General features: G+C 46.2%; 1 protein-coding gene across 2 annotated transcripts in view; it reads left to right on the forward strand.

Annotated features, from left to right (window-relative positions):
- ALDH3A2 (aldehyde dehydrogenase 3 family member A2) overlaps positions 1-13351 on the forward strand; it is a 424152-nt gene that overhangs the window by 345935 nt on the left and 64866 nt on the right. For both annotated transcript variants that reach the window (XM_085649336.1, XM_085649335.1), the window contains exon 10: positions 2146-2381. In XM_085649336.1, coding sequence (XP_085505462.1) covers positions 2146-2381 — 236 coding nt within the window. The remainder of the gene's footprint in view (positions 1-2145; positions 2382-13351) is intronic.

Below are 13351 nucleotides of genomic sequence, written 5' to 3' on the forward strand. Positions count from 1 at the left end.
TGAAGTGTATGATACAACTGAACTGACGTTATTGAGAAGTTTATTTCTGCTTTCAACAAGTCCCAGTATACATGTTTCTTAGGAGGATTTGATACCTAGTACAGTACCACAATTGCTAGTGCCTCCATACAGTAGTGAGGATGTACCTCCGGTTTTAGTGCCCAATTAGGAAAGTCCAATCTCCTACACTTAGTTACTCCTTTCTGTTTGATCCTGAGATGGTCATTGGTATCAGACTTCACTTATATCATCTCTGAAAGTTAATTAGGCTCTGGGTAAATTATTTAACTCAGATGTTGACCCTAGCTTACTCCTTTGTCAGGAGACTCATGAGATGGGTACTTTTAATTTAAAAAAACAGCTAAAGGACCAAAAACTCATGTGGGTCACTCGTAAAGGTTTGAATATTTGCATGTATGTATGTGCTAATTCTATAGCACAAACCTATCCAAAAAGGCAGCAGAGTGCTTTACAGGGTGACAGGCAAGCTTAAGGTTAATTAGTTATAGGAGTCGTAGCTGGTTTTTGTTTTTTTATTTTTGAAAGCATTGTGATGTGTTTAAACGTTTTCTATTAAAACCCATGCTTATAGTATTTGTGAATTCTGATGAGATGCTAGTATGTTATTTTCACCCTTCATCTTATTTTAAATTTTGCTTTATGGAGTTCTTCAGCACTCTTGAGATAATACCTTTCCTCATTTCGCATTTTAAGATTAATGATCAAAGCATGAGGCTTCCCTAAGACCTTTAGATGGTAACAATTCTCACAATACAATGACATCTGTGGCTCAACCATCAAAGCCAGAATTATGTCTTAAATTATCACTTGTGGATTTTGGCCATCTATTTAATTTTTATCTGCAATGGAAGACTCTCTTCTTGGTCGAGTTGAACTTGATTAAAAAATGTATATCTAAAGGTTGAGCATAGTGTGAGCCTAAGTGGGGCATTTAGAACTTACTGATAAGGAGACATCTGTCAAAAATTGATGGCTGTCTCATCCGCCCAGGTTTACACTCCCTCACCCCATTTAGAGGTGAAGAAACACTAGGTTTCAGGCAGAATAATCACAGCTTGGCTGGATACATGTGTGGAAATACTCTGGTGCGATTCATGTAGGCATCTTCCACTGTACACATACATTTAAGGCCAAAAGTAGTTTCAGGAGTTCGCACAGCTGTTCCCGACAGGATTAAATGTTTCCGGTTACACAAGTACAAACATTTGCACACTAGTACATCCCATGCAAGGGGCGGGGAGTAGGAGAACAAGGAGTTGTTTGGCTTGTAACTTTATGAACAGACACAAACTTGTGAATTTGTAGCCATTCTTAAACTCCATTCAGTGCTTTCCCACCTTGGAAATGATTGGCGTTTTATTCCAGCAAACAGCTGCAGTAACTCCTTTACCCACCAGTCCTGACATAGAAGGGATGTATAGAAGAGGGGTTTGCATGTGGAAAAGAATATATTCGCCTTGTCGAAAATGCATGTCGAGCTGCATTTTCCCAGTGCATAATTGTATATCATGTATGTCCATTTACGCAATGGCAATGTAGTAGCCTGGGGAATGTCACAACATTCTCAGCCTGGAACACAGTTGTCAGCCACTTAGTAGCTTGGGGACTCTGAGCCGGTTTAGGGGTGGGGCTGCCCTCCACACTGCTATTGATGAAAAGGGGTGGTCCTTGCGTAACCTAGTTGTGTTGGGATTTTCTTGTATCATCAATCCTTAACGTTGGTGATGAGGCGTTTCCTCATTTCTTGTCCACCCAAAGCGGACAGAAGTAAAGCAGCTTGCAAGTAATAGAGGTACTAGTGAAAATTGTGCCCCATTTCTGCCCTGCAGGCTGAAGAGATACGTGTGGACTTGTACAACATTGTATCATAGTATTGCTACTTCTCAGGCCTGTTATACAGTTAGTTTAGGTAATCGTACCCTCATTCACATCTTTATAACTTCCTTTTAGTATTGTAATCCTGCTTGAAAGGAGCTTTGCTGAGTTAGGGTGTTCTAAAACCATAATAAAGACTGCTGTAAACTTTAATACCGCAGCATGAGCGGGCCTCCGCTTTTCTGATGATCCTTGTGTATTTGGCTTTAGCTGCAATAAGTCATTTTTCTCTTTCTGTTTCTTTCTAAGGTCATAGCGGCATGGGCGCCTACCATGGAAAGCACACCTTCCTCACCTTCTCTCATCGGCGTTCATGTTTAATCAAGTCTCTCGGAATGGAGCGCGTGAACAGCCTGAGGTACCCACCGAGCAGCATTAAAAAAGTGGAATGGGCCAAGTTTTTCTTGACGAAGAAAATTAACAAACGCCAGATTGCGCTCAGTCTCTTCGCCGTGTTTGGTATCATAGCAGCGGTGATTCTAAAGGTAACGTATTTTTATGGAAAAGCTGTTAAAAATAATTTGTTGCTTTACTAATGACTTACAACAGATCCAGATGAGTTTGGTTTCCACGTTTAAATTATGTTGTTTACTTTATCCGCTCTGCAATCTCTTTTTATTATTTTTTTGCAACTTTATGCATAGATATTTGAATAAACAAAGCACAGGAATAATAATTTTTGGAGGCTTCTCAACCCCTCCAGGAGGCGAGTTGCCTCCCCCCCCCCCCCCCCCTCCCAAAAACTGCGTACATATTAACCCTCAAATCACACCACTGACAACGTGCTTTGGTGCCTTAAAAGGTTGCAGTTTATTCAACATAACATGTTTATACATTTTGCAAAATTCATGGTCATACCAATTGCTGTATTACTGTCCATGTTAACACATTTCATTGTCTTTGCAATCATTTTTTGTCGCTGTGTGTACCCAGCCTTCTCAATTTCCATGGAAGAGAGGGGGGCCTTGTCTAGGCCTCAGATTCCTGAGTCTAGGCTTCAACTTGCTACCGACTTGGAGGGTGTCCGTCAGGACCTGCCCGAGCTGCAAGTGCCGTCCTGCTTGCCCTGGACCCTTTCATGGGCCCTCCCTTCTCCCAGGGGTCCGTGCCGTTTGGCATCCCAAGGACCTTGCTTGAGCATCTACTCTATCCTTCCTGAGGCTGAGTCCTTGGATTTCGCTCCCTCTGTACCCCTGCCGTGAGGCATCCCAAGGGTCCTGCAGGAGCATCACATCTACTCCTTAAATGGGGGTACGCTGCCCTTGGCTCCCTCCGTGCCCCTGCCTAGAGGCATTCCAAGGACACTGTGTGAGCCTTCTATCTACCTTTTAGTAATTCCTAACTTTTTTCTACCTTCCTTGTGTTCCTTCCGCTTCACCTCTACCCTTGCGGCTGCAACACTCGCTACTTCCGGTGTGGGTGGGCGGGGTTCTTTCTCTCTTCTGCGGGGGGGTGCTTCTCTTGGACCTGTTGCCCCTATTTATCCCCCCCTCGTCCTGCTCAGCTCGCCCCTGGATTAGGGGGGCCCGAGCTTGCCTTGGGGTGACCAATCCTGGTCGCCCCCCTCTAGCGGCCTATGTAAATAGGCAGGGAGGAGCTTCCCGCCCCCGGACGGAGTTTGTCCGGGCCCCCATTGGGTCAGGCTTTGCTTCCCGGCATGAGTTTTTTCCAGACCAGTGACCGGACAGAATCCTTATACTGATGAGTACATTACTGTGATTTTAATGTTTCAGCATATGATGCAAGCATATTTAAAAAACTATTAGACATTGTAACCTTAAGTGCCTCACTGTACCATCACCCGCCAGAGACTAAAACTTTTTTGTGGAAATGCTCTTTATATCAAATTGTGTATTTTTCCTTCTCATTTTAGGCCCAATCTAGATTGGACCCAAACTGCTCTTCTGTTTTCGCCAATATTATAGGTGTCACTACTCTACAACAATGTGGGCAGATCTGTTGGCCTAAATCACTTCGTTCTAGGTAGTTTGTTGTTTAGCGGGCATAACGGCATTCAAAGCATTCCTTCGCAGTCAGTACATTCTCTGCCAATTTTGCATCAATTCTGGCTGTTTTTGTATATGATGGTTCCGGTAGTTCCCTTTCCTAAGCCAGAGTTCCATTTTCGTTTTTTCACTCATATTTGGCTTACTGGCTAAAATTCTGATATTCACTTGTAACCGCAGATTTCTAACCTATTTAATATTATGAGGTGCCAGACGGCTTCCCATGCTTCGGTAGGTGGCACCACATGGGTTTGTGGTGACTTCATATCACCCTAGAAGTGACAGACCTGAGCCACATGTAAGTGCGACCACAGTGCCCCAGCGTAGGTCCTATTATTTCTGTAGAGTTTAATGTGAATCTGGAGCTCTGCTTCCAACTTATTTTTTTGATGACTCCAAATTCTTCTGATGTGTGCCAGAGAGGAGGTTTCCCCTGAACACCACAGGACTTAAATAGTGCTGTAACTGCAAAAGCAGATATTTGTCACAGACCCACACGACGTGGGCCTGTGGTGCTTGGGCTACAGGTATTACTCGAAGTAGTGATCCCTTGTGTGCGTAGAGGCAACCAGGGCGTGGGAGGCTAACCTTCGTCGTTGAGCATAAAAAGAGATCGCTTTCAAGAAAGAGGTCAGGATCGCTCTCCAAGTCACAGAGCTACTTTAAGTTGGTCAGTTTTGAAGGCAGGTTCCCATCAAAGTCTTTCGAATAGCCAAAAACGCGCATTAGCCCAATAAAGCTTACCATAACACATCTCCATCTTGCTACTCAGTCTGGTGAGAAGTTGCATGGTGTCACATGAAGAGTTGGGTGTCTTCTGATTCCAAGCTGGTCCTGCATTTGGTCCCATTAGGACAGTGGCTGCCGCCACAAATAATAAGCATTTACAATGCAATAGGTCTTGCATTTGTGAGGGTTTGAGCTATTGGCATTGTAAATGACAATGCCTTTTGTGTGTTTTGAAAACCTGCAAGTATGCGTAAACACACACTTTGTACTTGTAGTCCTTGCTTACAAGAAGCAAGGCTAGCAGTAAAAGAGGCACAGTTACTGCCAGCCTCGCTTTTCGTAAGCAACGTGTTTACGCACCTCTTGAAAGTTTTCAAAACTTATAAATAAAAGCCATTGTCATTTACACTGCCAATAACTCAACTCTCACAAATGCAAGACCTATTGGATTGCAAATGCCTGTTTTTTTCAGCAAATATGCATAATATCTCTAGGCAGCACTTTTACCTCTTATTACTTTTATATTATTAACTCCTGTTGCACATGTTTTCAAATCATGAATAAAAATCATTGCAGGCTTGCTAAGGCCTGACATGCAATGCTTGTTTAAATTAAAATGGTTAAGGTACGGAATATAAGAAGCGATCGAGATGTGACGCTAAAATGTGTACAAGAGTATTCGGTATCAGCGTGCAAAAATCTGTATTTAACAAACGATCGAAGCTGGGTCTGTCCCATCACTAGGCACTGTGGAAACCCAGAGGTTGATAGTGGGAAAGAGACCATTATCTAGGAATGCCAGTCACCATTAAAATAACTTTATTCTTGGCTCAAACATCCGGGGTCAGTGTTTTAGCTGTTTATATTGTACCAAAAACACAGTATTTTAACAAAACTGGTGATGAACATACTACCGATATCGGCAACCCTCCCCTGTAAATGGTAAATTACTACTTAGCACACAGTGAATCAAATAAATCACACAACACACGGTAGGGTGGAAAACAGTTTGCTGCAGGTTAATTTCATCAAATGAAATATGCCAACGTGGTTAGTTAATCAGCTGATGGACTCAAATTTCAATGAAATGAAGTCCTGAAACTAATACCACGACGAGGCTTATGAGCGAACCCCGTTGATTCTGAAGCAGGATATGAATTAAATTGTGGCAATTCAGATTGCTCTATAATTGCAGCTCTCTGACAAGGAACAGGCAACTCCCCTACTGTGCTGCACCCGAACGCAGGGGCAATCATCACATCTATATGGCGAAAACCTTCTACTTACATTGGCGGGGTCAAAGGCAACAACCTTAATGCCCTGCTAACAAAAAGGCCTCTAAATCCTGGACTAAGTGTAAAGCAGCCTCATTGCTCTGACCTATCTTGGGGACACAGGTTGAGCAAAATTTCACCTCCGATGCCCGTTTCCTGCCAAACATTGAAGCATACCCACTGTGGCCATCGCTGACAGAACCTCCAGTTCCAGACCATGATATAGGGAGTCCCATGAGAACCCGGAAAGAGCCACAAATTAAAGACCAACATGCAACCCACCATGTCTAATCGGACCTCCTGCGTGCTGGGTCAACTCGACAACCACAGCCATGAAGGCCCTAAAGGAGAACAGCCAGCTATTGTTCTAAACAGACCCAATGTGAAGTAGTCGTGCCCCAAAGCATGTTGAATGGCAATGGAGTATGTGCTGCAGTGCAGGTAACCAATGGAGCAGAGTGAGTGGGCGAATCAACATCTGCAAGCAGCCCAGCCACCCACCTAGCTCTGAACAAACAAGCAGCCACAGACTGTCCAAAACTGCCCCCATCAGAGCATTCTGCTTAAAAAAAAATCAAAGTCTATAAAGAAAACTACTTTAAAAAGGATGAAGTCATATGGCTTCCCACGGCAACAGGATTCGGGTGCCAGACAATGTGATACAAAGGTGCAAAACCAGTTCTTTACCCCTCCTGACCACGTGACTCGTACCCTCAAACTGAAACAGCTCGATATTAAAAGAATAAATAGAATCAACTGTCCGTCTTCAGCCTCCTGTTTGCCAACAGTGAATGGCGGAGCAGCACCCTCCGTGGCCTCCGCGCCTTATGGCACCATTGCAGTACGAAGTAAGTTTAAGTGATAAATAACCGCTTTTATGGATGTTGTATAGTGCGGAAAACAAAAATTTCACTGCCGAATGTCTGTAACAGGTTCCAATCAATCACGCACATTAACGTAAAATGGTGTAACAGGCCTGGGGGCGTAAAAGAGCCGAGTCCTGACCTGTGTCAGAAAATGTCTCCCCACAGACTGAGACCAGATAACCATGAAACGCATAATTAACAAGGCGGAAGAGACGGGGATTAGTCACTTGTCCAGAATCAAAGAACAGTGAGCCTACTCCGAGACTGCTGATGCCGTGCAGCGTCCCCGGGAGCTTCCGAGATGATCTGGAGCCGACGGGGGGAGGGAGGGAAAGTGAAAGCGCACCATGCACTCGTTACTGCTGACGCCATGCGGGGTCCGTACGCGTGCACATCTCCTGTCCGTATGCGTGCACATCTCCTGTCCCCCTTTGGAGGAAAAATCGACGACAATCGATCTCACCAAGCAGGCAGCACATGCGCTGCGTCGCTAGGCGAGACCTATAAAGTGGTGAGGTGGGTGGAGGGAGTGCGGGTGAGAAGAGCACTTAGGGGTGTTAATAATAATTTTAAAAAGGTACTTACCTGAAGCTTCCAGCCGTCTCTCGCGTCGCACCTCGGTGTTCCTCTTTCTTCCTTGTCCCAGCAGACACTGGGACAGCATCACAGACTCCCTGTGCAATCCCCGCGCTGCTCTCATGCTGTGGGAGCAACACGGGGATTGGCCTGCGTAGGCTGGTTTGACGCTCTCCCAGCAGGTGAAAAATAAAACGATGATAGAATATCACTTTATTTTTCACCTGCTCACTCTGAGCCAGTGGCGCGACGCTCCTCCACCATTGCGGAGTAGCCGCCCCTGCATTAAGCCCCTAATTTCTCAGGTCATCGGCAACCCCATAGCAAATAGCAGCCGTCAAGGGCACCATGCTGCAGAATTCCTACATGCAACCAGCTCTCTCTGCCATGCCTTTTGGCCTCACAGCGCCACAGGGATTCCCTGTTCGACATCTGTCAGTGGGCACTCTCCCAATGCGGACTGACCCCGTCGGCCTCATTCCCAAGCTTGCCATGCAGTTGGTCCAGACTTCCACTCTGACCCCAGGTTCCATACCAGTTTTGTGCTAGTACCGATGCTGACTTCATCTGTGCCGCTGTCGCAGATTGGGGTCGCAGTTGGATCGAAGTGATGTTGGCCTGTGTCTTTCTGTGAAATAAATAAGGCTCATTTACTGGTCATACAGACAGACTTCAAGACTGGACCTCTTACTTGATACCTGTATGGAAGATAGAGGCCATTTATGACCAGACCATATCCAGGGCACACCTAATGTCGCTCATGACACTGATGATGAGGAAGACCATCTGCCCACCTCTGTCCCCCCAGTTACGGCAGGGAAGGGATGTACTTGCAAAATGTCAGTTGGATATATACTACAACAAAATGAAGCTAGACTCTCTCCCTAGTCTACATACAAAAGAAAGTGCCTCTTTCAGTGTAGTGGTGCGAGGAGCAGCAGAAGTGCTTGGCATGCAGTTGCCTACTTTAGAATCTAAAGCAGATTTATTGACTGAAATTCTTCAACGCGGTTCAACTTCATCTGAGCCACTTATCATTTAGCAAGGCCTTTATGGACGCTCTCATAGCCAATTGGTCTACGCACTGCTTGGCCCCTTTTATCAGTTCACCGTTGGCCAGGCGACACAGACCTGTCCCTGGCTATCCTGATTTTTTGATGAGACATCAGTACATGAAAAGGCTTGTGATGTAGACGTCGCCGTAAATGGCTTGTCAGCCAGTTACGTTTACTCTATCAGGAATAACAATCCTCCAACTCTTTGTCTCCCCTGCTGCAGTTGTCCCCAATTCACTTTGACTTGCCCTTTCAGGCCCACAATCCACTGGTGTGGGCAGGATAGGTTATTTCCCCCCAGATGGAAATCCATCACTTCAGATTAATGGGCTTTACAGATTGCTCAAATGGGCTATGCCCCACCTTTCATCCCTATATTCATCCCATACCAGTGATTTTTGGCAGACCATACCAATATCTTGCTACAAAAAGTCAATCTTATGCTGGCCAAAAGTTACATCAAGCAGGTACTGGATTCTGTGAGGAGTGAGAAATGGTATTCGCACTACTTAATCCTCGAGAAGGATGGAAGCTTCAAGCATATGACATACTGGTCCACAAACCAATGAATGCCTTTCTGAAGAAGGGCATATTCAAATGCTCACTCTGGCTCAGATCCTATTTGGTCTGGATCCGGGGGATTGGATGGAGGCCTAGGACTTGCAGACGCATGTTTTCTTATACCAGTCCTGCATTCCCAGAAACGCTGCCTGCGTTTCACAGTGAGGGCAGAACATTTTACTTTGCTGTACAACCTTTGACCACACCTGGCACCTTCGGTGTTAATGAAAATAATGGTGGTGGTTGCTGCTTATCTTCAGAGGTTGGGAATAAATGTTTTCCTGTACCTCAACTACTGGCTGCTCATGGCAGGGTTGCCACAAACAGACTGACTACATAATGATGATGGCTAGGTTCCTTATCTCTTTAGGATTTTTCATCAGTGAGCTGCAGTCCCCTGAGCCCTATGCAGAGGATTCCATTCACAGGGGTTGTCCTGGACATGGTAGCATTAAAAACCTTTTCACAATTGTAGCAATTAGGGGACATTCAAGATATGATCCATACGTTTCTGGCTTAGTCCTGGGTCATGTTGAGGATGGTTCCGAGGCTTAGCCTCCTTACCAAGTGCATCTTTTTCGCTCTGTACGCCAGTGGCTAATATGGACTCTGTAATTATACATAATGTTTTTGTGGGTCCATCACTGCCACTCATTGGCTAACTGTAGGAAGGTAGGATCCTTCTGCATGGTTATTACCACATGTTGCCTGATGCTAAGCTGTTTTTGACTAGTCTGACTGGGATCCTGCTAATCAGAACCCTAGTCTCCAGGCTTTCTTCCTTACATTGGTATGCCAAGTACTTAGTTATATCCCAGATTGGATACTGGGGTACCCTTATAAGTCCCTAGTATATGGTACTAAGGTACCCAGGGCATTGGTACCCCAGAGGTACCTATGCCCTGGGTACCTTAGTACCATGGGCTGAAGCATGCATTATGCCACCCATGGGAGACTATTGAAAATGGAACTACAGGCCTGCCATTGCAGCCTGTGTAATCTGGTGCTAGCACCACTTACTAAAGATATAGGTTTCCTAGATCTAGGGGCACTGCACTTAAAACCTATAAGTTACCCCTCTGGCAGGCCTTTGCAATCCTGAAGGCAGGGTGCTTGGTACTAAGTGTGAGAGTGTCTCTGCACGAGCACAACACCCCTACAGCCTACGGAGTTTGTTCTCCTGGGTTGTAAGTGAAGCAGCCATATACAATAGAGGGGCACCGCGTAATGACGCGATGACCATCTTGAAACTGGCTTCAACTAATCCTATCATGTTTGGTATCAAACATGTTGGAATCATACTCCCATACCGTAAACGATGTGGAAGGTATGATTCTATGATTTCAAGCACTGGAAGAGCCCTCCATTAGGCTCTCGGTGCTCCCGGTACCAGCCTTCTTGACCCGAACAGCACAAAGTAGCTGCTGCTAACCAGAGACACGATTCTGCCCTTCTGTTGCTGAGCCAAGCTCGAGCAGGGGAAGGCAGACCAATAGGCATCCTGTCACAGGGAGGTGTGACCACCTCCCAGACAGGATTTAGTGTATTATGGCAGGGTGGGTGTGCGTGCCAGCGCCACTCAGTCTGCATGAGGGGCACATTTGGTGTCCCTATGCATAATCCAGTTCAAACCAGCTCTGGGAGCCGTTGGCTTCCACTCTGGCATGAAACTGGACAAAGGACATGGGAGAAACCTCCCCCCTGTCCAGACCCTCCCCTCGGATGGTCCCCTGAATTGTCCCAACCCCTTCCTTAGGGTACGTAAGGGCTTACCGGTTGGTGGGTCCCTAGATTCGTTGTGAGACCAGATTGAGATCAGACACCACTTCTTCTACCGTCTGGGCACTCTGGACTTCGCTGGATTTCACTTTGTCTCCCTTCTAGTCTGCTGCATCCTCTGTGCCTATGCGCCATACAGGAACCTTCCAAGGCCTGTGGGCATCAAGGACACCTAGCGGAATCTCCCTTGGAGTGAAGGAGTCACACCCCAGCATTCGCAGGCACTGCAGATAAGTCGACCGGTCTGCTGATCCTGAGCTCTTCCGGACTCTGTAAGGTTCTGCAACACAGGTGGTGGTTTGCCACAGCTCCCGAGGCCTGCCCTGCCCTCTCACCAAGTTTGAGGCCAGTATCCCTTGTGGGGGTTACAATAACCGAACCCCTGTACACCGCATCAACTTGCAGTTGCAAAGACTTGTTGGCTTCCTTCCAAGAAAATCTTCGGGCTCCACTTAGCCCCAACCTCCATCACCTCCAATGACCAGAATGTTCAGCCACATCGCATTGTGAGCTACTCGAGGTCCTCTCGTGACTCGTGTTTATGGCCTGTAGGTCCATTTGCGGGTCATACTTGTTTCTTTTGGGCTTCCCTGATTGCTCAGGCCTGCCCTGACTCCCCTGCTTTTAGTGAGTCCCCTAAACCTTGCTGATCCCGACGTTGCTCCTTTTTCAATTCTTGCGTTGGTTGCATTTGCCAAGGCTTGTTGGTGCTCCAGCTGGACACCGAACCCTCAGTGCTCGACATCCTTCGTGAAACAGCTTGTGCACTGCTCCTGGTCCTCCTCAGTGTCGCCTGGTCCTCTCAGCTGCAGAGTCACGGTCATTGTCATCCATCCTGCAACACCCGACATCGAAGGGCATTAGTCTTCCAGCTCTCCTGGTCACTCCTGAGTGACATAGACTCTGTCCCCTCTGCTTGCAGGTACCTCTCATCTCGAATACATCTTCAAATTCCACTGGACACTTTCTCCTTCATCTGCAGTGGCAGGTTCCTGAAGTCCTCCATTGGGTTCTACGGCGGTTTCTGACACCAGTTCACACCTATGCTTCCCTGGTGTAGGAAACGTGGGTACTAGGGTATCACGGGTGGGGTGGCTCTCAAACCTTCTGTCTTCTGTGGGGTTTCTTAAGAGTCCACTGGGAAGGGTCCTTAATCTTTAAAAATCCAACCATGACTTACCTGTAGAGTTGGTCAGAGCACAAAGTTGTGTTCCCACACTGCATACACTCTCCGTGGGTCCCGATCTACGCTCCTTGAGTGGTTCCTTGGGTCCCCAGCACTTCTACATCCTGTCAACACGGTCTTGACCTGAGTCGTGATTCTCATACCACTCCTTTAGTATATGGTTTGATCCCCCCCTTGGGCCCACTGTGTATTTAGGGCTATTTACTGTATTTTTATGCAAAGTATTGTGTGCAGTGTGTTTATCTCCATGTAGGAAATATCTAAACGTATTCGAGAGTATTGTATAATAAATACATATCTTTATAAATACCTTGTGTGGTTCTCTTTCACTTAATCTTTACTATAAGATTGCATTCTGATACAACAAGCTGCTTTATACTCCTTCTGGACTAAGCCTTAAGGCTGCTCTCCACATCTACCACTTGGAGAGCTTCTAAGGTTATCTAAGACCTCTTAAATCACCATAAGTGTTGTCTGGACTGGTGCAAGGTGCCAACTTACGTTAGTGGACATCGTATACCAGGTCAGCTTCCCACAGGTTGTCCTTTGCATCAAAATATGCTATGCTTTGGCGAAGAAGGACCCTCCTGTGGGGTTGCGTGCTCATTCCATCAGAACAACGGCAGAAATGACGGCATTAGCACGTGGAGTTAAGTCCTTGACATCTGATGGCAGCAACATGGGCATCCTTCTCCAGAGGGATGGGTCCTCCAGGACTTTTTGGAATGATCTTGGTTCGCAGACCCTCCTCTAGGGATGGTATTGCTGGGGTATCTATTCTAAGGTAAGAAATCTACAACTGTCTATCAGATGAACAAGTTACTTACCTTCGATAACGATGTATCTGGTAGAGACATATGTTAGTTGTAGATTCCTTACTGCCCCACTCATCCTCCCCGATTTCTAGGGATCGGGACTCTCCCCAGTGGTCAGTGTCTCTGGTGAGGAAAGTCGTGTTAAGAATGGACGTCAGTGAGCATGGGCAGCGCCTATGTAGGTCCCTCAATGTCATCCCGACGACGCCGACGGATGCGGAGCCGACCAACGCCACCTAACAACGCGCAGGAGAACAGCTGAAGAAAAAATCTCTGGATCCAGACTGACACCTGTAGGAAATTCTAAGGTAAGGGATCTACAACTAACATATGTTTCTACCAGATACATTGTTACCAAATGTAAGTAACTTGTTCTTTAGAGTCAGTTATATATAACACCAACATCACCCGAAGGTACAGGAGCGCTTTATATTACCATCAGTCACTTCATACAAGCACAAAGGTAACTAATCGCCTACGAACCTGCTTTTCATAATTTTATTTCATGATCTGCTTTATATAGCGCCTACGTCACCTGAAGGTACAGGACCTCTTTATCTAACAACCAGATGCTGCACAGTGTTGCCTTTTAAAGAGTTTCTTTGTTA

The sequence above is a fragment of the Triturus cristatus genome, chromosome 3_2 (assembly GCF_964204655.1).
Source record: "Triturus cristatus chromosome 3_2, aTriCri1.1, whole genome shotgun sequence".
Lineage (NCBI taxonomy): Eukaryota > Metazoa > Chordata > Amphibia > Caudata > Salamandridae > Triturus > Triturus cristatus.